The sequence below is a fragment of the Opisthorchis viverrini genome, assembly GCF_000715545.1.
Source record: "Opisthorchis viverrini unplaced genomic scaffold opera_v5_306, whole genome shotgun sequence".
In the NCBI taxonomy this organism is placed as follows: Eukaryota; Metazoa; Platyhelminthes; class Trematoda; order Opisthorchiida; family Opisthorchiidae; genus Opisthorchis; species Opisthorchis viverrini.
The window spans coordinates 104614-132205 of NW_008751964.1; the positions used below are offsets into that span (position 1 = coordinate 104614).

The 27592-nt window shown below is 44.6% G+C and overlaps 1 protein-coding gene across 1 annotated transcript in view; it reads left to right on the forward strand.

Moving 5' to 3' along the window:
• Positions 1 to 27592, forward strand: part of T265_09813 (hypothetical protein) — a gene marked incomplete at both ends in the record, with an annotated part of 72073 nt that overhangs the window by 11923 nt on the left and 32558 nt on the right. Inside the window, 8 exons of the mRNA XM_009175996.1 lie at positions 3397 to 3789; positions 5749 to 6207; positions 8559 to 8629; positions 16912 to 17011; positions 21214 to 21684; positions 23093 to 23177; positions 24903 to 24982; positions 25559 to 25701. Coding sequence (XP_009174260.1) covers positions 3397 to 3789; positions 5749 to 6207; positions 8559 to 8629; positions 16912 to 17011; positions 21214 to 21684; positions 23093 to 23177; positions 24903 to 24982; positions 25559 to 25701 — 1802 coding nt within the window. The remainder of the gene's footprint in view (positions 1 to 3396; positions 3790 to 5748; positions 6208 to 8558; positions 8630 to 16911; positions 17012 to 21213; positions 21685 to 23092; positions 23178 to 24902; positions 24983 to 25558; positions 25702 to 27592) is intronic.

A 27592-nucleotide genomic window follows, 5' to 3' on the forward strand; every position in this document is an offset into this window, starting at 1 on the left:
CCTACCACCGCCTTTTGGGTCAGACTTTTCAGTGAAAGGCTCAAGGTGGAGTACCTCAACTAAACTCCCTTCTTCAGCCTGGGCAACCGGGAAGTATCATTTGCCCTTGAAAGCTCTTTGCTCACCTTCCTCATTTCCTCCCAACCCATCGTATAACGCAGTGCAATCAACGCATCTGCGAACCCCCTAGCCACTGTTCCGTGTCTCAACCATCGCGCGGAAAAATAAACCAAAATAATCACCTACTGACTTTAGAAGGTCTGATCCCCGTTGCAGTCCCTAATGTCCGTACCCTATGTCAGACTGGGCAACAGACATCCATTGCTGAAACCTTACTTTCCCTCTCCGTCGATGTTTGTTGTCTTCTAAACACGCATACAAGACCCCACTTCGGTCGTGCTCCTCAAGCCGCTTGGAAAGAGTCCAGATGTTCCTCATTTCACTTTTCGGGCATCCGGTGATCCTGACGCAATGGCTCGTGGTATCTACGGTGTGGGAGTTGCACTCATCCCCAATGCTGAAAGCGTCTTATTGGACTGGATCCCAGTAAGCAGTCGCCTTTGCGCTGTCTATCTCAATTAAGATTAACACAGGTCGATGCGGTAAGCGTTGTTTGTTTATTGTATCAACATACGCCCCAACAGACTGCAGTTCTGAGACTGAGAAGGAGGAGTTTTATCAAGATCTGTCACGACTGCTTCGGTCGGCAAGAAGGACGGATATAGTAATCCTGGCGGGTGAAATGAACGCCCAAGTTGGACGACTAAGTCCGGAAGAAGCACAGTTTTGCGGTCGATTTGGAGTCGATGCTGAGTGTACAGATAATGGAAACCGGCTTCTTCAGTTGTGTGCAGAGCATCCTCTGTTCCTGACCTGTACGAACTTCCAACCCAAACGCACACAGTGAGTTATTCTTGGAGGCCACCTAACGCAAGACAGTCGTGGACTCAATTGGACCATACGGCTATCAGTTACCGATGAAGAGCCTCGGTTAAGGCTTGTCGTTCCTTCTGGGGTATGCTACTAGAAATGCTCAGGCATGTGGACAACGAAGATTGCTTGGTGGATGCATGGGGGTGAGTTAAAGAAGCAATGCTGTCAGCTTTGAGAACTGTGTGTTCAGCCCATCTGACTCAAGTCAATGAACACTGGATATCTTCGAGATCAGCAGATCTTACTGCTGCCAGAAAGGCTATACCAGCAACCAACGACTATGATGGGGCACGCAGATTCCTCAAACACCCGATAATTGGGAACGTGAAGAATGACAAAGAACGGGGGTAGATTTCGAAGGCTTGGGAGATGGAGAAGGCTTTTGTTGCAGGTAACAGTCGCGCCCTGTTTCAACTGATTCAGTCAAAGAAGAAAAAGACAGATGTCAGTGAGACAATATGCAAATAAGACGGAACAGCAATTCACTCACTCAACCGCCCTCTTGAGCGGTGGGCTGAGCACTTTCAAGAACAATTCACCTGATCTTCTTCAGCATAACCGCTGGAAGAACCAAGCGGATCCGAATGGAACACTGACCCTATTCCACCATCAGCAGCCGAAATCCAGCATGAGATTTCAATTCTGAGGCTCGACAAGGCACCTGGCCCGGATCGTCTACACCACGCGCTCTTTAAAGAAGGAGGCGAGGTCCTGGCGAATAGTCTGACAACCATACTGCAGAACATTTGGAACAAAAACAAAATACCAGCCGAATGGAGCTCCACGACCGTCATTCCAGTGGTCGGTAAATTTGTTTACCCGGGCGGCTGTATAAGTTCCGGTGGACTGGCTGTAGATGAGATTATCTCTCGAATAGCAAAGGCCAAGACAGCTTTTGCCAACCTTCGACACCTGTGGCGCTCACGTGACGTCAGTTTCTCTGTCAAGGAAAGAGTTTTCACTGCGGTGAGGCAATCCATACTGCTTTATGGATCAGAGACGTGGTTCCTACTCGCAAAGGACATACGGAAGATGTCAGTGTTTGATCATCGATGTCTCTCAAGCAGTGATCAGGTCTGGTGGGAACGTTGGATCAGTAATGATGAGGTACGCCAGATGGTCTTAGGAAGAAGGAACTCTCCCGCGATAGATGAATTACTCTAGCTTCATAGGTTACCTTGGTCAGGACATGTTCTCCGTATGCCAGAAGGCCGTATGCTTCGAAGAGCTATCCGCCCTCCCTGTGCTGAGTGGAAACGACAGAGAGGTGGACAATGTATGACCTGGCAACGAAGTATAAAAACACTAACAGTAAACTTTGTCCGGTGGGCAACTGCCTCCTTCCTGGATGAAGACCCCGGGACTCAACTCACCATTGGTTAATGACATTGGCAGAAATGGCTTAATTGGACAGTCAACGGTGCTTGTAGATCAAATCTATCGTCTTCAGTGCGTAGCTACCCAATTTCCGAACAAACTGAACATGCCTTCGCCTCCAACGTTAGGTTATATATTCTACTTTCCCATTTCCCGGTGATCTAAACTGTAGCAGCCGTAACCAATGTGCAGATGGTTTAGAGCTAATAAGTTAATTTGAATTCAATCGCTGACAGACGACTGCGATGGACGTCTATAATGACTGATCTTCACCCTAAAGGTATAAAATTTGCTTCAAGGAATGTCGGTATTCACACATTGTGGTCTCTATGCCTGATTCCGTCACAAGGTACATGCAACGGATTCGAAAAATGACCCCAATATTCTGCCATTCTGATTTACTCTCACTCAAGATGGTCCCCTTTTCCCGCTGTCAGCCTCCTCTTTTCCCTGGTTCTGTTAGTCTCTGGTTAATGTGAAGATGACAAAACCAGCCATATGGATCAGGAGACTGGATTGGTTCCTTTTTCTGCCGTAGTCTGTTATACCTATCGCTATATTCATCGACTTCGTGTTCAACCAAATTACCGAACAGTTTTGGCCGTCACTAATCGCAACTAACAGTTAAGCTCGCTTGTTCTTTGCAACAATAATTCTCTTAGGTTTTGACACACGAAACATTGTACTTGTAGCTGCTAACAACAAGTCGTTTTCCCAAGTACCACGGATATTTTAATCCAGACTGTCTACGTCCGCATCGACCAGGTGAAATGGTAAGCAAGACCCGCTACCTACTCTTGTGTTACGAACAGTTATATCTTTTGCTTGGAATCTGGTTGATGCTAGTAAAAACTAGGTGTGTCTGTAAATATTGCAGTGATACAACCCAGTCAGCAGGCGCAATGCATTCGTATGCAACAAATTTTGATTGTTTCTAGTTCAACCGAGGAAAACTACTCACCTGAGGTCAAATAGTCAGTATATAAACAACTTGAAAAGTGTTTGACATGATGGTGTTTTTTTTCGAAATAGGCTTGATAACTTTCGCTGTGTATGTTTTTTCCCAACCGACCTTTCCACAACTAGCACAACTTTGTGACCAACCCGAGTCTTTCTCCAAAATTAACCCAACGGCTACTGAATTTCAAGCGTCAGTTGGAACTGCAAGCAAAACAGCCCCTACAATCTGCATCCCCGCCACCACCGGTACCTCCACCACTCACAGACGTGGTTATATCCAAACTACCTTTGTCCAACGTGCCACAGAATGGATTCTTCGGGCTTTCCGAGGATTCTGGTCCATATCCTTCTGATTCACCCATGGTGATCCCAGTGGATGCCCAAGCATCCAGTGTTGTCCACACACATCAACCACTGCAACAGTTTGTCTCCACAAGACGCGTACTTCTAAGCAACGACTCCCGATTACTTTCCAACGCCCAGTTCCAGGACAGTCTCTCCCAATCAAACCTCCAGGTGGTATGTGATTTTTCATTTGTTTTCAAACTACCACTGTCCCTTTTTCATCTGAGCGGTTCCTTCTATTCACCGCAGAGGCGTCTGACTTAGTTTAAAGCCGGTCGTAAAGTCATATTATTGTGGAATGTCGAATAGGTAATGAAATCTGAAAATGAGGGACGGTTTTAATAGCTGATGTTATTTCAAAGGTTTGCAATAGGCTTTCCGTTTGTACAAGGAGGTAACAACACTGTGGGAGACCATCTGGTTTGAAATCCCGCTCTTTCCAAATAGTTACGACAGTGCTTGTTGCGTTGAAGAGTGCTCCGTGAGGTCCAACTGGTAGCTGCTTGTGTGGATGGTTTCGTTATGGTTCGCCCTTCGTTACGCGCAGTCCTCGTACTCTCTGACTCATCTAACTCATTCATTTATCGACACTGCAAGAGAAGAATGCTGTTCAGCTGTCTCATTCGTCAGGGCGTTCCTCGTCCTGTGAAAAAATAGATCTTTGGCCTATGTCGAGGCATTGAAGCATCATTGCCAACACTAATGTTGCTGTCTTTAATGACGATGATGGTGATATCGAGGCTAACCTTAGGATCTAACGTGAGCTTCCTATAGAGGCAATGGCTGAGTCCTCATTCGACTGATGCGGCAAAATCGAGCAATGTTTTCACCTCCCCATGTTCCCCCCTCTGTATCAGGATACGTTCCCGAAACTCGGAGTACTGAGTAATCTTGTTTCCAAATATTCAGCAAGAACTCCAGATGTCTACTAGGGTCGATCACTCTCTGGTACATATTGCAAAACTACCGTTCAGCATCCGTGATAGTTTTTTTTACGAATGAAACTATTTTGGATGTGATGTGATCTTCCTTGATAACTTTGAAAACCGTTTAGATACGTTCAGCTGTGTCTGATTTCACATTGCGTTTGTTTGATTACCCCCTCAAATGCGGGAAGAGCAGAGGTGTACTTACCAGCAGCGATGGTTTTTGGTTCGTCATCACGACCGAGTTTTATGTAACATTTTCGGGTGTTTTTGAAGACTGAACGCTGTTCCCTCACGTGCTCTTTCGCAATGCATCCTAGCTCTTCATTTCCAACTTTTCGAGCTGAATCCAGTATGTCATTCAGGTTGCTTCCTTGATACTGTATTTTGCTCACTCTATACAAGTCAATCTCGAAATTTTTTCACCAAAGTTCTTTTAAGACGACTTCGGCCTAGCAAAATGGCAATAGAACGGATGCTAATCATCACAGTACGTAGATACAAGAATGTTGTCCCCTGTTCATGAAACATTCAAGTGTAATAGATATAGGATCCGTTACCCATACCAATAAGTCTATGCGAGATGCGTGGATAGGGCAACCGACCAACGCTGGTTCAGGAAATAGGCAAGTAAGAGCAGTTGTTCATGAACTCATATATCTTAATAAAGCTCACGTAAAAATCCTACCACCTCTCGTATATCTGCTACCTTTCTAGGCACTGGTAATGGGACAGATGTAGGCACTTTTGTATTGATCCCCAGCTTCTAATCAAGCAATTTCCCTTTATTCTTTTTAATGGGACTGCTTTCTTGAATGCCAGTTAAATGCCAGTGTGTTAATTTGTGCGCACGATGAAGATGGACGCAAATGCAGTTGTTCCGACATCTGTAGAGCTTTTTCAACACTAGTATTTTAATGTGACGATTTGGACGGTGGGAATTCAACGGTTTTGCATATTGCCAGTTCAGAACTTGGATTGTTGCGCCTTGCTCATTTCAATCATGACCGTGAATTGAGAAAGCCCTTGACGTAGGACTGGTTGATTTTACATGTATGATGGGGCCATACGTGACACTTCCCACGAAACGCAACTGTGTGGCCCTTCTCGTAAAAGTGCCGCGCTAGCTTTTCTAGTGGTTACCGTTATCAGTATTTCTGTCCATGTATTCACTAATCATCTTCGTGTTCCACTTTTCTCTTTATAGGAGCCTACTGAATGCTCCACTGCCTCGTCAGATATTTTCAGCTCTGAATGCCCTCCCAACCCTCGTGAAGTTATCGTGCTCGCGGATCCCAGCAAAGCTATTGTCACCAATGGTTCTCCTCAGGCACAACACTCTTCATCGAACTTGTCCGAATCAAACAGTGACCTCGCCCCGGCTATTCCAGCTAGATGCTTGCGCGGTGCCTCCATGGACACAAGCAACTCTGAAGATCGTTTCTCATCCATCCCAGAGAACTCTGAATCAACATGTTCCGTCAGCGTTGGTGATAAACAAAAGCCTAAACGACCTGCTCCGCCTCCCTCTGTTATTCGCATCAACTGCAACCCACCGAGTTCTGTCGCTCCGCTAAAGGTGGGAGGTGATGCTTCGCTTCCCGGAGGACTTGGCGTTGGCGACGGCGGATTGTTTGCCGATGGTCTGCTACGAGGAAGCTCCGAAGTAAGGCGAAAATTTTGCATTTGGTGAATATTTTGGTAGCCGGAATGCAGCGCACTCACAGGTTGCTTTTTTCATACGCCCACATTGTTCGGTTAATATTAGCAACGCAAGATCGCTTCGTTTTTGTAGCGTGCCATCACTCGAGTGGTGTAACTAAACGGAGCATCCGAACGTAGATTTTGGCTAGCTATATGCCGGTTCCCTCAAGCCAGTCAACTCTAATTGTTGACGATTTTTCTTGCGAATCTAAGGTTTCTGCTTCTGACATTGTGCCCCATTTTGCAGCAAATTTATCGATGAATGAATCCATTAACTAGCTGGACTCAGGACGTACAAGCCATCCTTTCCACCAGTTTGGTGCACCGGTTCGCTTTTTCGGTGTGATGCTTTGCCTACCACACGGAAAACGAGAGGCATCTTCAATGCGTTTCGCTTTGTACGTTAGTCTAGTCCAAGAACCACATCATCCCGCAGACTGGGAAAACCTGTATGTCTCAACGCCCGATAGGCTTTAGAAACATCAAGTTGTTTTTTTTCGCTTTTTCGGTGTGATGCTTTGCCTACCACACGGAAAACGAGAGGCATCTTCAATGCGTTTCGCTTTGTACGTTAGTCTAGTCCAAGAACCACATCATCCCGCAGACTGGGAAAACCTGTATGTCTCAACGCCCGATAGGCTTTAGAAACATCAAGATTCTTTGTTTTTTTTTTATACCGACATCTCTCCACGTAGCGGAAATCGTTCACATGTTTACCGATTTCATTTCTTACCAATGACACGCGACTATCCTTCTTCTATTGAGACTTCTACTGAGACCACTCTGAGATAGTTTGAGACGTATTTTAGCGATAAACTCTCTTCCTACACTAAACCATTTTTCTGGTCAGTCTTTGGAGCTGGTCTCCATAGAGGAGGCCAACTGTATATTTAGTGATACCGATGAAGCACATTGGTTGGTTTATTTGAACTAGATGTTTTGATACACGAGCCACTGAAAACAGCTTACCCATTGTTCATGTACAGTTAACCTGCCCACACTACTTTGCTCCAATGTTGCGATGCTGGTGTAGCCGAGGCTTTCTGGCTTCGAATAAGTCTGCGTGGGAGTCGTAGCCACGTAGTGTCATTGAACTCAAATTCACTTTCAGCAGTTATTCACATGCATGTTCAAAAATGGAACTAACCGGAGACAAGTTACCAATAAAAAATATAGTTTTCTTTAGTGAAAATCGATCGAATTTTTTTATGAAAAATTTTCAAGTGGGCATTCACTCGCTTTCATGGGAGGCTGCGTTGGTTCGATTGGTTCCAAACGTCTCTGCACATGATATTTTCATCGAAGCCTCATTGATTCCTTCTCTTGCAAAGAGAAGCGCTACACTGCGCGCTTGAGCATACATATGCTTTTTCAACCGCACATTCCGAAAAATAACGTGATATCCTAATGTTGCATGATCAGACTTGCTCAGCTTAATCAGAAAGTTGAAGCAAGATGATGTTGGGATTTTTCTCAGGGATGAAAATTCGACTGGTGTGTAAAAAGTGGATTAGTAGCAGTTACGTCAGTATTTTTACTGTGTGAAGTGCACGACTCCTTCACTGTATACCATCGTATTTGATGTTGCTCACCAAGATATCTCTCGGTTCCCTCCTTGAGATCTATAAGTTTGTTCGGTTTTGATAACATTCGTCCGGTATTATAACAGATGTTTGAGACTAAGTGTGATCAGGATCCATGTAAAGTTCAAGCTGTTTTTTTAGCAAACCATGCAACTACTTCGTAGCACTGAGCACGATTAGGTCTACTCGTTATGTAGAGGGATATAGACGCCATCATCGTCATTTCTAGCTTTAAGGTTTGTGTGTGAATTCGCCGGTGCGATACCTGGTCGATCGATGACGCATTCCATATCACTCAGAGTATGTGCGTAGTGCAGATTTAATTGGTATTGGTGCGACAGTTGGTGAGGCTACTAAACCTGAATTGAATGGTACCAACTACCCTCCAAACAGTTTCTTGCCATATAGTTATACCTGTAAGAGGTCTTACTGGCCACTCTTCCCACTGACAGTTTACTAAGACTTGGTTCTTTCAAGGATTCAATGAGAAGAATGTTGAGGCACCTCTCTCGGTTTGTACCTTTTATCTCGTATCAGAGAAAGATATCTACCGCGTCATTTTTTCCACTCCAACTGATTATCCAGTCTGATCTGGCGGAGCGTTGCCTAATCTCAAACTCCATCCATCGTTCTCTTAGTGGAAACCGCGTGTGTCTGCATCGCACTTTCGTCACGCATTGTTTCTTACCTTTTGCAACCCAATTGAACCAAATATTTTTTTCGTTATCAGGATTTGCTCCGTGAAGTGATGGATGCGTTCGAAAAACGACGGAGTTGCATCGAGTTACCAGATTCGTATTCGTAAGTGGCATGGAAAGACACCTATGGATTGATAATGTACTGCCTACGTTATTTGCCAAAATGCACCCCCATACAGGGATCTGTTTCGTCACATTTGAAGGCCTAACACGACCCCACCACCTTAGGGAACCTTCAATCATACTTTACAGTATGCATACCACTGGTGAATGACGTGCGCATTTTTATCAGATGCTGTAGAGGTGATTTCCCAGTTTGTTTTGCGAAGTTGATAAAGCTTTCCGACGACGGAGTTGCATCGAGTTACCAGATTCGTATTCGTAAGTGGCATGGAAAGACACCTATGGATTGATAATGTACTGCCTACGTTATTTGCCAAAATGCACCCCCATACAGGGATCTGTTTCGTCACATTTGAAGGCCTAACACGACCCCACCACCTTAGGGAACCTTCAATCATACTTTACAGTATGCATACCACTGGTGAATGACGTGCGCATTTTTATCAGATGCTGTAGAGGTGATTTCCCAGTTTGTTTTGCGAAGTTGATATTCTAAGCTTTCCGACCCACTCCGTGATTCACCCTTGTTTCAAACAGCTGTTGAAACATGTATGTGGGCGAGGTTCCTGTCACACTGTCGATTTAATCCTGATGGAGTATTGGTCACTTGAATCGATCCGTTAATCATGAAGCCTAGAATTTTTACGATGTGCTTCACGGTATATTTTTCAGTAACTGTTTCTGGAACCGACGATTTCATCATTGCATTGAGGAGTAAAACACTTACTGTTCCGGAACAGAATGAAATTCAGTATATTTCGGTCTTTCTGCTCTCGGGAAAGGGATATTTTACTTCCTTGTATCGTTAGCCGTAAAATCAACCGCACTATTCATGCTGCACCTCTTTTATAATGGGGAATCCGAATTGTGCTGTAGACAACCAAAGTGTCTCTGTAAACGAACTTCCTTGCTCTCCACGTCATCAGTCAGATGGATTTAGGGCTGCGTATGCTTATGTTTGTCCTCAGAAATTGTTGTGCCGAATGAATGTATGGAAGTCCTTGCTGGTCAACTCGCCAACTGTATTCACTTCTGTTGCTATCGTCTTTCTCGACTGAAGTTCCCACGTCCTGGTGATTGACCCCCCCCCCAGGTAACCTTGTGTAGAATCACACTCCAGCTGGTCTAAACAAACAGAAACTGCCGTTTACACGGTGCACTAAGGTTGGGTGACATGCTGATAAACCGCAGTACTGATTTTACCCGTAACCCCCTGATTTTCGCACACATGGATTCATCTTCTGTCTCTCCGGTAGGCAGTTGTCCGGCTGGATGCTAATCCGTGCATGGCTTCTTGGGCGAACTAAGTTAGGATATAAATCTCTAGTGGTACTTGACTATCTCATGCGTTTTAGGCCATCGCCAATGGCTCTTCTGAAATAATGCAGCGGCTTCTGGTATGTCGCAGACTTCCGCCGGACTTTTTATACAACTGTAGCTCTCAATTCTATCATCTGAGGTACCACCCACTGCCTGTGGTTAGCAACCTGACTTATAGGACAGCACTAATAAAACATGGAACCCATACTCCTTTGAAGCTGAAAGCTTAAGCCGTCCTCCACAACCTTGTGGGTGTGAGATGGCCACACGTGCGCATATTTTTCTGCAGCTGCCTCACAGTTCATTGGGGACCGTTTGGTTTATTGATATTTTGGCTTGTCACAAGCTTGCCTAACAGTTGGTAGGTTGCCCCATGTAAGACCTCAGGTTGATAGTGGTTAGTGTTCTCGTTGGAAGACGATCAGACGAACATCTAGCTTGACCTCTCCGAAACGTGCCCGGTGACTTTCGTTCCTTCGGTTTCAAGTTCAGATTCTCCACCCAAGTTAGCAGTTCTTCACTGGCGAGGGTACGTAGTTTGCATAGAGCTCTGTATGTTCATTGATTGAATTTGTTTTGAGGAATGTCGTGTTTCGTGGGACTCCCTTGGTCGTTCTATGCCTCAATCAATCCGTACCCTTGTCCTTCGTTTATGAAAGTCAGGGACAATAGATCGTATCTTGCGATCGTTTTGTTCGTATAAGGGTTTTCTACCTACGTGTTCCATTTATTCCAGTAGGCGATATTGTTTTGATCTTGTCGTTTTGGTCCAAAACCCGATCTCTTGAAAGAATTATCACGATTCCTTGCGATGAGTTCGTATATATTCTTCGTGTACGAAGGGTCCAACTATTTACTTGCTTGTTGCTGTTGTGCGGGTTGCTTTTGAAGTGCTCCATTCTTCGGGCTTCTCCTGGTACATTTCTCCAGATATCCATCGTTTTGTGCCACTTGATTTAGGCGGTTTCATTCTTTTCTCACTTTTGTCGTGCCGTAATGTTCTTCCCTCTTTTTTGCTGTGACTTATCAGATATTTGTTATGATAGTTCTCTAATCTCCGTATGCTGGCGTCTAGTCGTATTGCCACATACGGGAGTGATTGTTTTGCCTCTTCCCCGTATGATACCCACAATTTTGTTGTTAAAAATGCGTTGTATACAGTTGTTTCCTCAACGAATAAAATGACATCCACATAGTACACTTAAGCTTAAGCAGTACTAGAGCAACGCATTCCAACGTTTGCCTGAGGGCTTCAGCGACAGAATCTGTTATCGTTAGTCTCGTTGATGTTCTATTTGCGGACCATTTGTCCATTTAAAGTACGTGGTCACGCACCTACCCCGGAGTTCGCACAAGTCGTCTGAGTTTGTTGCTCTTGTTGTATCAGGTTTATGCTAGGGAACCGGTACTATGGTATACTTAGGACGTTCATGATACAAGAGGAATAGTGGGACAAGAAAACTGATGAAAACTCTGTTCTGGAAATGACCACGTTTTTATGAAGGTTATGTATATATCTGTTAATCTCACTGCTAAAGTCCTGGAACTGTTGGTATGGTCAGGCATGCTATGGTACGAAGCATCAAAACTTCCGTGCCGATGATGTGAAAAAGAACGAACACCACCTATTATTGATCCACATAATGGTGATTTGCAGGCGTTTGTAAGAGTGAACTTTGCTTCCTCCAAACAGTGACACTAGTTTGTGCTATTCACACCAGACACTTGCTGGACTCCGAATTTCACCAATCCATATCCTTGCCCTCGTTATTTAAAAACACTGAAATGATGAATCAGTTTGGCTACCTAAGCGGACGAAGCGCCGGTGACTAAACAGGATAGTTTCGCAACCTGACAGCTGTCGCTTTGATCACAGAAATGATCCAAATGTATATCGGCTTGGGCTGCTATGGTTGCATTCTGTGAAGGCCCCGGAATGGTTTGATATGGTCTATGTTGTGGTTTGTGTCGATCAAGTGCCTATCGATGTCCTGCTGCCGTTACTTACACTGGGCCTGTTGCTCAACTGGGTTGCTTTGTTGTGCGGCAAAGCTACTCTGCAACACATCTGCGTGAAAAGGAATATGGTGACAGGTTTCGAGCTTGGACATGTGCTCGGTCTTTCACATTAAAGGACGACAGTCGACGAGTTACGAACCAAGTACAAAGCGTGGCGGCAGCATGCATTTTGTTTGTCTAGGGTTGAGCTAACCTGTTTGAAAATCGTCTTTGACTGGTAAGTTAAGGTATACTGGCTCCTTCTCTCTTGTGACACTTGGCGAAGAAGAATTACGTAAGATAAATTTCCGTACAGAACCACTCACCCCGTTATGCTGTATAACTTCCAGCTCAGATTGTAGGGTGTCCCGAGAACAAATTTTGACCACCATACTACGTGAACTATGAATAAGGATTTTCTTCTGTTTCATTGGCATATGCTGTTACAATCGACGTAGTTCTGCGAGCAAATGTACTTTCTGTAAACATGGCGGTTCAAAGACTTCGGTATGTTCGCTTGGCCTGGAGATCCAGGAAATTAGACTCATTATTCGACCCAGTGAACCTAATAGACGAAGGTCGAATGGCGAACTGACTTCTTTTTGGTTGTCAACGACAGGACAGACACATCGTCATATTGGTGGTACTAAGGCATTTGGTCAGTGGAACATTTAATGGGTTCCGTTTCTAGAGTGTTCATCAAAACCCCAACCAATCATGGTCCTTGAGGAGAACCAACAGCATCCCTTCCAGATTGACGACACAGTCGAACTACCAAACAAAATGCCTATTTTACTAAAATACGATATAGTCACATTTTCGGACCGTAACTTAGTAGGATGTCTCGTCTAATAATGTCGAAACAAACTGTGGGGAACTACAAGATAAGGGAAACGTGATACTACTGATAGATAGTTAACCCTAGGTTTGCGTCAAAATTGAATGTCTCATAGGATTCAAGATGGCTTTTCCTTGTAAGTCTTGTAAGAGTTTTGGTAAAAGTGTAGTGGTGTACCAGGGGTATTGCACCAATAGTGTGGCTCTGCTTTGTGAAATCTGCAATGTTCAACACTTTGTGAACTACTCCCATTGTAAAAGTTAGTAAATCTCCTTTGGGAAGCGACCAGCTTACAAAAACCAACTAGACCTAAACCAAGGGTTCTCGTCTGAATGCAGACTTTTGCGCGACCACTGTGGGCGTTCCGTCAAGTGAGTAGCCATGCTACGCAGTTGTATTAAATTTTTATCAGATTATGGTGATGGTATCATCGAACGATATTCTAACTCAAGTTTTTCCATGTTATAGTGCGTCTCAGAGGCCGAAGTCATGATCGTATAATTATATCTGTCCATCTCTGGAGAGATCAACCGTCACGTAGGAGCACTTTGCTCGGCCTCTATAGCGTAGTTCAGTATAAGCTCCTTGCAGAAGAGACCGACTCGCTGCGGTGGATGCTTTCATCTGGCCCGTTGTTGTGGCCCTTCGAGGGCGGAAGAGAGTACTGTTGTCCTTTTAAGGAGCAATACCTTCAAAGGTCACTTCATGATCAGTCTTTTCGAATAGTCTTACTAGAGAAAAAGGTTGCACTTGTTCCAACGAATAGTCTTACTAGAGAAAAAGGTTGCACATTAGTTGTTCCAACGGCAGTGAAGCATCGGTGTTGAACACTGATGTCATGCTATCGATGATGATGATGACTCCAAAGACTGCTTGCATAGACTCGTCAAGGTTGATCCCTTCCTATACTTGGTCCCTTAGAGGGACTCGACTACTCGAATAACTCACAAATGACCAGCCATAATTTGTTCCATCTGAATGACAGTCGCTACCGCGGGGGAAAACTGTATTAGTTGTGTACCATATGGAAAGAACCTATATAACCGGACGCCCAATACAACTAGGGGAAACAATGCTGCATTTAATCACCTTATTGGGGTAGAAATAAATGAAAGTGATCTACACTCATTTTGCACCTTAATCTTTGTTGGATTAGAGCCATTGGGAATAACCTTCGATGGGGATAGAGAGTTTGTCTTTCAAGGGATGTCAGTATTACGGTCAGATTTAAATGATCCAATTTTGGCGTGTACTTTCCGTGCGGGAGACCCAAATGCCTTGTTTCCAAAGTGGTAGGCTGTCAATTAAGGTAAGCAAGTGAGACACGTAACAGAACTCATTGGAAGTGCAGCACACTTTCGTCTGCATGATATTGATTCAGCAATGGGCATGCTTTTTTTGTTGAATAACGTGGAATCAGTCGGTATCTCACGGACAACAAAAGACTTGGTGGCTTTGATCAGGGAAAAATCATGGAGTGAGGTCGTAAAGCTTTCAAATACTAGTTGAGCGTGAGGTGCCCTCACTTGGAATGAGTGGTTTCATTGCCAGACTGTTGCACTACGATCCACAATCGAGACGTGGCATAACATTAACCAAATGTAATTTTCTTTTTTGTTAACCGAAAGTGCCTTTCCCATCCGCTGTCTGCGTGTAGACTAACGCAATAACTTCAGTTGACTGTAATTACTACGTCTGTTCGCCAAGCACTCTCATTTGCAAACTAATTCGACGTGAGGCTCAATTGAATCTCGTCCAGGTTGATCTTCAGTCAACGTTCGGTACGAAGCAAGCTTATGTGTCAGTCGGTACGATATGCCTTTATCACGTCAGATTGTGCAGACGTGACACATAACTCACAGAGTTGCTGAAAACTCTTTAACAGTCCAGAACCGGTTTCGCTCCTCTCTGAGCTCCTTAACGAGACTCAGTCCTCCGGCTCCCGTCAACTTGGACCCAAAGTATACAAAATTAGAGAACTACACTCCTTTTCATACTAATTTGATTTTCACCGAAGACCAACCCGCCACCCAACTGAATTCTTCGTTTATGGTGTTATTCTTTAACTGAATTTTCTTCACCAGGCCTCCTCATTATTCATTTGGTACGATATTTGAGCTATCGCAGTACATTGTCCAGTAGTGTATTGAGTCTAGACAATGCATCGTGACATCTTGTATATCGTCTCGATTGGAACATGGGGCGGCCTTGTGCACCTTGGAGAAGATAATCGTGAAGAAACGGTTCAGTCGGGTTCAGTTGAGTCTACCGTCACAACCAAATTAGTGTGTAACTGAGAATTGTTGGTGAATTCCGTCCAGTTTGGTTCAAGTGGAACATATAGTTGACGCGAACTCGGGGGCTGCGCCTACATGGTGAGACCTAAGAGGGAAGAACCGGTCGTGAGCTGTCGGAGAGATTTCAGCAACCTACTGAGTAGTGTGTTATGTCAATAGCGCGCACTGCGTTTGCGGGAGAGACGAGTTGACTGCAGTGATATTTTCAGGGACGAACTATGTGCTCCGTTTACTACACATAACAATGTATGTCTGAACAATTGTCACATTAGAGCGTGATAAGGTGAGCAAAACAGGTTGATGTGCCATCCTGTCAGATTATCACTGCTGTTGTTTTGGAATTTGTTCCGGACTAGACGCTGTATACAACCTGCGTTCATGGTACTAGCTGCTTTCGTCGGCTTTCTCTTGTCACATCATGTCGATAATTGCGTAAAAGGTTTTACCATGATATCCTCGGAGAAACCGTATCTGGTGTGCACTTCTGTTGATCTTATCGGGGTTCGAAAGTGGATAGCTGCTGGTGCCAGGATGATGGTAATAAAAATGGTGACAATGCAGTGTCAGCCAATAACTATTGTTGGGGTGAATCCAGACGGACGCTTAATCAATTGTTTCTAACACCATTGGTATGTAATGTTATCTTACTGAAACAGTATCATTGGGGATTGGTACACAGAAAAGTCTTCATAGGTTTACCTCCCTTTTTACTTCGGTATGGTTTGGCCACGTCCACCCGGATTACAGATTGCATCTAAATGATAGCCCTTTTTAGCCGGATGAAGCAGAAGGGAAACTACGGAAGGTTTTCCTTAATTGCATTCAAGGGAAACCGACTTTCTTATTAATAGTACATGGCTTCAAAACTAGTCTGCACCTAAACGACTAATCCCGAGCGTTGATCAATTTCGCTTATCCAACTAAAGATCACGGTTTCAAATGCAACTCGTTCTATCTTTGGTATTGAAAATATTGAGATTTTCTTTGAAGAATTACTTCGATGCGAATAAGATGGTAGCTTTTCCGGTACTTCTAATGTCAACCGATCGGCAATGTGTCTAAATATTGGTTTCTGGAGTAGGTCGATTGGCTGTGTATCAGGTGGCAGCTGGTCATTAGTCGAACCATCAATTTGCACAGACCATGTGACTTGCTTGTGGGTTAGTCGTACAATTGCTGATGTTGACTGTCATTCGTGTAAAGCTTGGCCTTAACGGAAGGTTCAGTTTACATTCCAGTCAAACATTTTGTTCGCAAAGTACTCCGATCAAGGTCCCGTTGAACTTTCATTCAAGGTTTCGAAGTATTCTCTCTAACTATTCAATGAGCTTCGAAACTGCAGTGTTGGCCGATATTCCCTAGGTTTTGTGTAGCCGATTGTATGATACAAACTTGTCCCAGAGCATGTTCAAAATCACCTCGGAAGCAGTAAGCACACATTTCTGAAGATACTGTTGAGTTGTTTGAGTGAATATTAGATTATTAAAACACGCTAGCCCAGTGGTATCCCTTGAGGTTTCCGGCACCACTCATTGTTGGTAAGGCTCACCGTACATCCGTTCCCAAGTCGCTCGGTAATACAAAAGCAATTGGCTTGAACGAGCAACCGCTATAACGCATTATACATTATTATCCAGTATTTCTAAGTTCTAACCAATGGAATCTCACTGTGCCACTGTGGAAAGCAAGTTTGTTCTAACTTCTGGCCGATTTTCTATCACCCCCTCATGTGTACCAGTACCATGTGCATTTCATGACTATCTCCGACCTCGTTGTTCATATTTCGACTATCCGTGTTTACCGCTTTAGACACGCACCCTATGATCGCGATCGTCCGTCTTCAGTCGGTGCCTCGCCTAACGTCTCACCAGATAAGCAAGGCGTGCTCACCGACAGTCGCAGAAGAATGGTGAGTAGTTTCCTAGTAGTCATTCAACTAGTAAATTATTACTAAATCTTGACTCTCCAATATTTCGGCTGTCATCTCACATTAGACTACGACTGTGTTGACTGATGAATTAATTAGTTAGCCTCTAGGCTTAAACCGATTGTGACGAAGCCCCTTGCTTAATTTCCTGGGAAATTTCCTCTGATTCCAGCACATTTTACCCCGAGGGCGAGATTTTCCTTCTGGGATCTGGCCAAGATGCATTCGGTTCCCTTGTATTGTATTGTAAATAACTTTCGTTCATTTCTTTCTTTCTGACGATTATCGATAAAGGATGCTATGATCTGTTTCTAAGCTGATTTGTTCGTAAGATTTGTAATTAGCAACCTTACATGTATGAAAGATATGAATACACCTTAGAAACATGTGCTCCACATAGCTGTCAATGTATTTGGGTTGTCCTACCATAACCCGAAACTTCGCCGTTTTCTTCATCGATAACTCGGCATTAATGTAGAAAGTTGATTCTTTCCAGCCGTAGGATCACAAGTGATTTGGAAGAAGAGTAAGCTTAACCCATTATCTGCCTACTACAAACGTTATGTTGTGTATAAACCTTCAGGCACTTGTTCATACAACATGGATAGAAACAATAACTTCATTGATATCTAGTAGCAGCTGTATTATTCAACATTTAGTGGAGCACAGAATCCTGTCCGGTAACGTCCAGAATTTTCTCAACCGTTTCCATACGCTTCTACCAAAGGTTGATCATCTCTTCACTTGTACCATACAGTATTAGGCACGGAAAATAGCTTTCTTTTCGTCGACTGGTGCGCAATATGTGGCCGCCGCTTATGTTGCTGGAATTATTCTTCATTCGGCGCTTCTGCCTCACGGCTAAATACCCTTCCCCCATTTCTGCTATTGTGCGTTCGTTGGCAGCAGTCCGTACGAGCTACGATTCGGATAACTGGGCTGGTTGTTTTGCTTTTGGTAGGCTCCTCGTATACTTCTTATATATTAGTTATGAAAAAAGGGTGTGTTACATTTCCTAAACGGTCTGTAATGAGCATGTCTGTTAAAAAGAATAGGTTGATCAACAAAGCCAAGTACGTTTTTGAAATTCCACAGTACGAATATTGTGGATTGTGGTCGTTGCCTTGTTCGCTGAGCTGGCAATTTGATTGCAAACGTTTCGTCACCAATCGACGTGACATCATCAGTGCGTTATTGGGGAGCGTAGTGGTGCGTAGCAGTGGGTTAGTGGTTGTGGATTGTTCTGACATCACGTGAACTGTAAACGGATCATCGACGCAATTCGTGCCCGTCCAATAACTTGCTTGCTACTAATTCATGTCCATCACGTGACAGCGTGCCCGCCATTTTCAGTCGCGTTGCAGTGAGGGTCTATCTGACCCCCAGTACTCGCTACGTTCATCTTGTGCACAATTGTCCGGGATATCCTCCTCCCATATGAAGCAGGGTGGGAGATCGTTGGGACTCGGTATTACTCGAGATAGGGTATCCAATCATTAACTTCGATCTCACAGGGGGTTCCAGGGCCCCTCGTGCAGCTCAGGAATCGGCTGAATAGCAGTAAGTGGTCACGATGGTTTTTGTTCGAAATGCTCGGTGCAGCAGTCAAGGCGCTCTTCTTCCGTACAAATAATCCATGGTTGATAGTTTCACTCATGTCGTCAAGGCCTCGTTGCACGGATCAACTGGAATAACCTGGTATTATCGACATTCATACCTTCAATTCCCTTATCCTACCGCATCCTCCAGGTTTCAGGGTCGGCGTACACACCGATGTTCTGTCTGTTTTCGATAGTCTGATGGATAGAGCTGGATAGGTCGTACCTCACGATGAACGCCAGTGGCACTTTCAATAGATATTGCGATTGCATCTTAGTGAGGTTAAGCATTTGGAGGGAATACCTGGTGGTTATGTTGAATTCGGTTGATTTCAGGATATTTGGGCATCAGTTGTTCCCACAACTCCGGAGCAAACTGAAACCGGGCCTGTTAATTGTTATAATCCACGCAACGTCTCTACAAGCGGCAGAGGTGCTTGATTCGTGTCATCTGTAGCTGATGGCGGCATGATTGGTTTGCGTCCACGGCTGGTTAGCTGTTAGAGAGCATTATGTAAACTGACCAAATCAGTTTTTGTAATTCACTATACGAATTGCATAAAAGTGGTTACGCGACCATTGTGTAGCTGGAGCAATCGTCCACCGTTATCGATATCTTGCAAGTTCAACTCAAGGTGACGAGCTATGCTAAGCCTGTCCACTTGCACACTGATATCTCCACCAATGACAGTGATGTTTGGGAGTTAACAGATATGATATCCAAGCAACGATTTACTTCCTCTGTGTGTGCATGTGGGTGTGATTCGTCGATGGACTTTGTCAGATGAATTGCACAGGACGACTTGCAAGGGACATCCAATAGAGGAAAGAACGTCCAGTTTTTAATGCACTACTCATAAGGTTGCTGAAAATCCTTCGACAGCCCACGACCGGTTTCGCCCTTCTTGGGGCTCATCAGATAGGCGCAGTCCCCGAGGTTCCGTCAACCTTATGTTCTACTTGAAACCGAATTGCACGAGATTAGCGAAGTACACTCATTTGCAAACTAATTTGGTTCTTTCGAGAGACTCACCTGGAACCTAGCTGAATCTCCCGTTTGTAATGTGTCCAGGTCGCTTCGGGCCTGAACACTGTCCCAACGGCCTCTACCCCACCGGAGATTTGCATTCGAAGCAGAGCGGAGAGTGATGGATTTGTCAGTTCAGCGAGTATTGATTTTATTTATTTATTTATTTTGTTGATTTTTATCTGAGATGCGACGCGAGTTCCAAGGGAGCCCAATCTGCTAGCCTAAACAACCAACTACCCTCCTTTACATAATGCATATGCCTAAAGACGGCCAAGTAAATTCCATATCAGGATTTGGCGGTCGATTTCGGGGTTTCTGAGCTTACCGACATCTGCTAACGCGCAAGGTGTATCGGATTCTCAATGCTGTCGGTTGGACTCACAAGTAGAATACTGTTGGATTAGGAGTGGATAAGGGAAAATATACATGAGGGAAGAAAATGGAAAAGTCAGTAGTAGCCCGTTTCCGCATACCCACTCTGCTGTATCTGGTAGTTAAAGCGATCCGGCCGATGGCCTCGAGTGTAGACCAAGCGTGAGAATAATTCTGATGTACTGGCTGAGATCTCCTCGAGGACGACTTGAACCTTCCCCAAAAACCGTTCGCATAAAAGCCTGACCTTAAGGCAACTGTGTTCGACAAGAAATGCCAGAATGTTTCAATTTTTGGGGACAAGTCACTCACTCATGTTGCGGTCGTCAAACTAGATGTCGTTCGATTTCTGTCGGTTGATCAACTTGGTGTAGGTATCATATGCTATCTTCTAGAATAGTTGCATGATGAGCTCTTGTCCCTTGCATTTCAGTCTATCCCTTTTCATAAGAATTGCCAATTGGGGATGCTATATCACACTCTCCCATGTTTGCTTTGGCCAACGAAGCTCATGTTGGTCATTTTGACATTCATGTTTTCTTGCCAAACTCGAGACTCTTCTCCCTCAGTAGTCGGTTGGTAGCGCTAGGTTTACCGGTTTGATTTACCTGGCAGTAGCATCGAACGGACTTGTCAAGTTGTTCAATAAAACGTCCGTTTTATGTGTGCATTTCGTACGTCAAGGTTTACTAATGACAGGTCTCTAACACAAACCCGCATTACGTACGCGGTAATTGTCGCAGTCTATTTTTCGCCATCCGGCAAATAGAGACGGAAGCGTGCACTGTCTGTATGTTGCTTGTGTGTGTACTAAACTAATTTAAGGTGTATCCAAATCGTCGTGCACACTGAGCGAAGCACTTCTGCTTCAATATCCGCAATATCTTTTTTCCGTTCTTCGCTTGAGCAATAGGACACCAAGAGAATAAGATTTTTCAGTTCTAAACCGTGAATGACAACCTTTACCTTGTGCCATTCGTGCTAGTGTTACGTAAGAAAAATTCTGCGTGAACTCCATTTTGTAAGCCAATGTCCATTTGCGGTCGTCAGAAAAGAATATCTGAATTTCTTTATACCAATCGTGCTGGCAGCAAATACACACAGCTGGGTTATTCACAAATCCCGGATTTCAACTGATGTAAGTAGTTGCTTACGTTCTGGTCGAATTTTCCGTTATTCTACAGCACCCGTCTAGAGTGCAGGATTCGCCGACTTCAGTGGGCGTGATCCCTCCCCGCGCACGTTCAAAACGGCGAGCCCCACCACCTCCTATCTCTGAGAGTATGACAGCCGAACAGTCTTCGACCCTCACAGATTCCTATGTGTACCAGACCGTGGAAACTGCTCCTGATCGTCAATTACCCTCTATATATTCGGCTTCTCCAGCCAATACTGATCAAGTTCGTATGGAGGATACCGGAACGGATCAACGGTCATCCAATTTGGTTATCCGCTACGAACGATCCTACGAACCTCCGAATGGTGCAGTGCACACAAGTACGCCTACGGAGATTCCGCCTCGCCCTCCTCCTCCCAAGATTGATACTAGTAGGTCCATTTTGACTAGACCTCTCCCTGGGGAAGAGGAGAAAAGAGCTGCCCGCAAACAGCTGTTAGAGATGGGACTTGGACTGCCACCCACACCGAAAGTGCTTGTGAGTCATTGATGATGGACACAGCTGTCTCCATGCTAACCTTCATTCGTATTCTTATGTCAGAAACCTACCCCTAACTATGTGGAGTTTGACTGTTGCCTAGATAATCAGAGTAATTGTACCAAATGGAGCTTCGTTCACCCTTCGCCACTGTTGGTTTTTTCGTTTGTGTAACCTAATACTCTCAATGCCTAGCTAGTATGACATTTGACTTCATGTTTTCAGTGTTTATATTTATCGCGTAAAGCCAGGTTCATAGAACAATACTGTACATGGTTCGCTTTTATTGAAGATGACTTGCGATGCCTACCTCAAAGATCCCCAGTGGATGGAGACCTGTGAACTCCTGGCTTGTAGTTAAATGCACTGCCTTCGATCTTTGGACGACGGATCCGAATTATGATGTATTTTTCATCCATGCTTGACATCGCAGATGCATTATTCATGCATTGGTGTCATCTGGGCTTTCGTGCATCGTCATCATCATGAAAGACAACATCAGTGTTGGCAGTGATGCCTCACTGCCGTACAATCATAAGGTTCGTCTAGTTATATATATATATATATATATATAATTACACAGAGTGAAAAGAAGAGAGAGTGGGTGAGGGAGAGTACCTAGTGCTGGCCTATGTCAAGCATTCTGAGGTGCCTAGACCTCCAACCGCTCAATAAGACAATCTGTAAAAAAAACTGACAGCACGGACGCTACTGACATTGACCAGTCGCCATTTCTTGCAACGTCTCCAGCTAAAGCACAGGCGGGGTCACGTGTACCCCATCCTGGAAAGCGTACAACACCAACAACACCCAAACTCTTCGTGATCTCTTTCACGCCTCATACGTGACTTCTCAATATCTTCTTCGGTATGTACTACAGAGAAGCTCGCAACAGCACATCTGTTCACTCAGGATGGGAACCCGATAACTGATCACCAGAGGATTCAATCGATGCTGACAGGTGGATTTGACTTCGCAGCACTGCAACTGAAAACCCCCGTATTGCACGAAGCTTCTCTCGCTCTCTTTTTACCAACCCCTGCACATGATCGCAGTTTGGAGTACTAATGAGTTTTTTAAAGAATAACCCCAAAGATCTGTTGATTACTTAGCCCCAGAAAGGATTTTGTCGAGAGAGTTATCTTGCGTTACCGCTATGATTTCCAGTGGTTATCAAACCCTCGTTTTTAGGTTTGCTTTGTGAACGTCTGGCGTCGACAACAACAGGCAACAGTATGCCACGTTGTACGCTGTCTGAACACTGAACCAACAAAGTTATACTTTGTCGGTAACCCCTCCTCGGTAGAAAACCTTTTTATTACCGTCGCGTATGAACTGTGGAATACTTTCGCTCGCATATGTTTCCCTTTACATTCTTAGTATCTTGTTTTTTTCTCTCCCAATGCAGATGGGTGCTTGTTTCATGTTACTGTTCGAAGGTTGCCCTTTGAAAGTCAACGCGACGGCAACTTGGGTCAATCCTGAGACGAGAAGTACGTCACTCCCATTCCTTTTTTTATCTATTCTGCAACTGGGGCAGCTGGTAGCTAGGGGCTTTCAATAACTGGATGTTTATATAGTTGAATCACCCCAAGGCAAGGAAACGCTGAAAAATGTGGTAATCGTTACTTAAACAACATCGACATGCTGGGTAGAACTGAGCGAGAAATCCAACTGTTTAGTGACCCATCTAGACCCATCAGTCAGTCCCGGCGCCCAAAACAGGGCTATTGCCTTTCGTACCATGAATGATATGGATGGCAATGATTTTGGAGACGGCGTATAGGTTCCTAACATTTGTTCAAATTCAGCGACGCAAAGAGCGCACAGCTGTTCCCAATCAATACTGACTGAGAAAAATGTGCGTCTTCTAACCCGGCCAAGTTCAATCTAATCTACGAGTCCTGGTACATCAATGGAACACAAGGACACTGAAACTAGTCGTAGGAAGCTTCCACCCTAATCCCACAAATCCATATTTCACCCTTCAAACTGCGCTACGTGCTGTGAAATTAGGTTGCCCGATGTTCACCTTCAAAGTTGACACACCTATTTCCACAACCGTGTGTTGTTCATTGATCTCGGTTTTTCACGCAGCGAATATGAGCCCAATTGGACGCGTGGGCTATACCTGGGGGAACGAGATAGCTCAGTGGTTAGTGCGTGAACTTACTGATCAGAAGGTCCGTGGTTCCAATCCAACCTCTGCCTCTTGACTTCCCCTGTTCGGGTTTGGGCAACCTGGCAGTATCCTGCTGTTCAGGTTTGGGCAACCTGGCAGTATCCTGGTTCACCTGCTTCCTTCTGGTGGTGTCAGTTAGGCACCGAAGGGGTGCTACTTCGCTCCGCAGTTTCCTGACTTCAATGTTCTCGTTTCAACTTCTTCGATTTTCCTCCGTGCATCCTTGCATGACATGACCACCAAAGTGTGTCACACACAGTGTGGACACATAAGTGTGTCCACTTGCCAAGTAACATTATTCTTTATCGCTATGGTCACGTGTTGCGACCCGCTCATCCTGTCTATTCCAATCAGACCAAACAATTCCCACCAGCATCCGCATCTTGGCGACCATCCATTTAGTTTGGCTCGGTGATCATGATACCAGCTGATTGACCAGTAGATCCACTTACGGTTCGGATTCACCTGTAACCATTCGATTGTTAGGCTAGAGCAGTATCCCACCCTCCGTGCTTCTATGCACCGAAAGAGTGCCACGATTGAATAATTTGATCTGTGTATTTTCAACTGCACCATTGATAGAAGACACTGATACACACATCAAAAATATTATCTAATTAGGTCACGAAAGATCAAGTGTATGTATCAGAGTTTGGAAAAAATGCTTCCACAGTTACTGGAGATTTGAAGAACTGAACAGGTGAATTGTGTTTAGTTGACAAGTGGTGATGATTCGGAGCACTAGTGCTGCACACCAAGCGTGTATTTCATGAGCTGATGTTTGGTTGCAGTGAACCTAGTGGTCCATTCCAAAATCTTAGAGTGCCGAATCTTACAAGGGTCTTATAAAATGACTATTTTTAATTATTTCGGATAGCAGCGTCCACCACATATGCATGCTATCCCTACAGGCAATCAGTTCTTAGTCTTTCCATCGTGTTTTCGATGCGTCGCGTAGGGTTTGATGCTGTTTATGTCTCTGGTATAGACTTTTCTCAGTAAACAAACCCACGGTGCACTTCTTGATTTTTCCCAGGTCAAGTCATTCTTTTTGGCACAAACGACGGAATCTATTTTCTCAACCTCGTCGACCTTGCCGATTGCACACTTGAACTGGTAAGTTTGTTGGCGTGTTCCTCCCTCTCTCTCTCTCTGTGTCTCTCTGTTTACACCCTCGTGCCCATTCTATATGATGATGAGGATGACGGTAGTATTTGGTTCATGACTGACGCATTTATTAAACGCTCCACAATCTTGTGCGCTAAATCGACCGGCCTTGAATCGATGATGGTCCGTCACATTTTCCTCGTTTCTTCGAGAAAGGATGGGTGGAACCAAAACGGTCAACAGGAATTTTTCGGTGTGCGGTTTCCAAAATTCTGTATGTTTACATGTGCACACCTGGTTGTTGCCTTTCTGTCTGCTTAGTCTCCAGTTTGGAGCTTGGTTTCATTTTAAAAATTGACCACGCCAGCGATACTCGCATGTCATTAATCAGGCTAGGTACACTGCTTCAAAATTAGGACTGAATAAATTGCTTTTGAAGTGGTGTAGATCGAAGAATCGACACATTCCTCAGTTAATGCTAGGCTGGGTTTGGAAATCATGTGAACGGCACGCGTGTGACGTGTGCATGAAAGAATGACATTTTCCAGTCTGTTCGAATAATTTTCTCTTTTTGTTTCCATGTAGCTCATCGCGCGACCTTGTGGTTGGTTATCGGTACTGAAGGATACGATGATGTCCCTGTGTGGACAACCTCCTAGACTGTACAGTCATAATTTAATCTCTCTCATGAAATCCAAAGGACATACCCAACCGAAGTTTCTGCAAAAGTAAGTGTATTTCACTGTGTGCTGCTGCTATATGCACACGCGTTCTGTTCGCTCGATTCAGGTGAGCGAATAGGCTTTGGCCACAGACATCTGTACTTTGATTGGAGTAAAAAGTAGTCGGCACAAAATTGGAATTCAGCCTCACAGGCCACCCGGTCGGAAGTTGATCACCTTTTCCTATTACGTTATTTCGGGAGCTTCTATCACATTGTATTCAGCTTAAACAACCCACTCTGTGTTTCTGTGGACTAAAAGCCGATCGGCGGTAAATCTCAGCAGTACGCTGCACACTTGGTTTAAATGAACTTCCCGTAGCGTAATCACCCTCCACTCTTGTCGGTCAGTTAGACGTTACCCTTTCTGGTCACATTTCCCCCCTGAACAATGAACAATTGCCCCAAAAGATATTTCACTCTGATCTGACGACCCAAAGCGCCTGGCCATGTACAAAATCGTGATACTGTTCGTCGGCTATGATGAACCTATCGGTAGAGGCTCGTTTGACCGACTTTTGCCGTAACTGGTCTTGATATTATTGGTTGTTGATCAGGTGGCTGTTGATCTGTTCGCCGAGCTTGGCAATTGGATTGCAAACGTTTCGTCACCATACGAGGAGACATCATCAGTGCGCAGTTGAGTGGGTCTTGATGTTAGTGATTTTTACTAAATTCCTAGTATCGGATTCAACCTTTTTCATGCCTTCATTCTGCAAGTCTTGCCTTCTGTGTATTCATGTTTTTTCGTTTTCCTTTGAACAACTGTGACGTTGAACGGTTTACCCAAACTGACGTTTTCATGGATACTCAGCGGCAGTTGCAGTGCTGCTTGGAGGTCAGCCACTTTTTACTTCCTTGTCTCTCAAAGGTGTGGTGCATATTTCTGTATGTTTCCACACCCCTAAGACATCTACCGCGTACTTTCCAACTGTTCCTTTTTATACAATGACAGCGCGGTGCTATCTCGGAGTTCTTTCGTTTTGTGTAAAGACTGAAAGCGTCCCACTGAAGTCTTGCTTTTTCAGAGTCAAACGTACCTTAGAGGGAAATCATCACAAAGAGACTAGACCTTACCGTGGTGTGACGGTTTATGTGCTTTCGTGACTAACTGAGGTATACTAGGTGGTGTCTGTGCAAACCTCGGAGTTTCGTACCAGGTTGGTCGGTAGTTGCACATCTGACGAACAGTCTCATGGCCCTCCAAGTTCGGGTTAAGACATGCGTGTTGACTTGTTCTACAAACATCTTCAAACATCATCGACTTATGGTTAGGCTTTTAATTTTAAGGTTTTGACCGAGGACCCCCAATCGTCCTCCTGTCGAGCTTTGGGTGCCCTGGCGGTATTCCAGCCCATACTCCAAACATGGTACTTAAAAATAACAGTAATCTCATGCTAGTCGGCCGTTGTGTGGTGTGACCAGCCAGGCCGCTTTATTTGCTGCATAGAGCGAGGCGGAAACATGCTACTATCGACGCCTCCCTCTTTCTTTTTTTCTCTGTTCTATTTCCCCGCCACCCAAATTTGAATACTCTCTCCGCAGATCGAAGCATTTGGACTTATCGCTTTGTTCGCCATGTATCACGCTAAGCTGCAACTTCGGTGTACGACTTCAGTAAAAACCGTAGAAATTTCGAAGTTAGTTCTCTCATCCTGAAAGCCGGTCTACTTAACTGCCTTTAATTTGTGTACCCTGAGGTAAGCAGAACAACAGGTTACTCTTGCTCGTACGTTGGATTCTCTCTTCATTGATGTATGCTATCTGTCAGAAACAGTGATACAGGTGCCAACTGCGCACCACTGCTGATGACGACGCCGTGGCAGCTGGACATACTGAGGTGGACATGGTATTGAGAGATCCAGCGGAAGTCCTTAACGTCTTTCCAGCAACTTCTC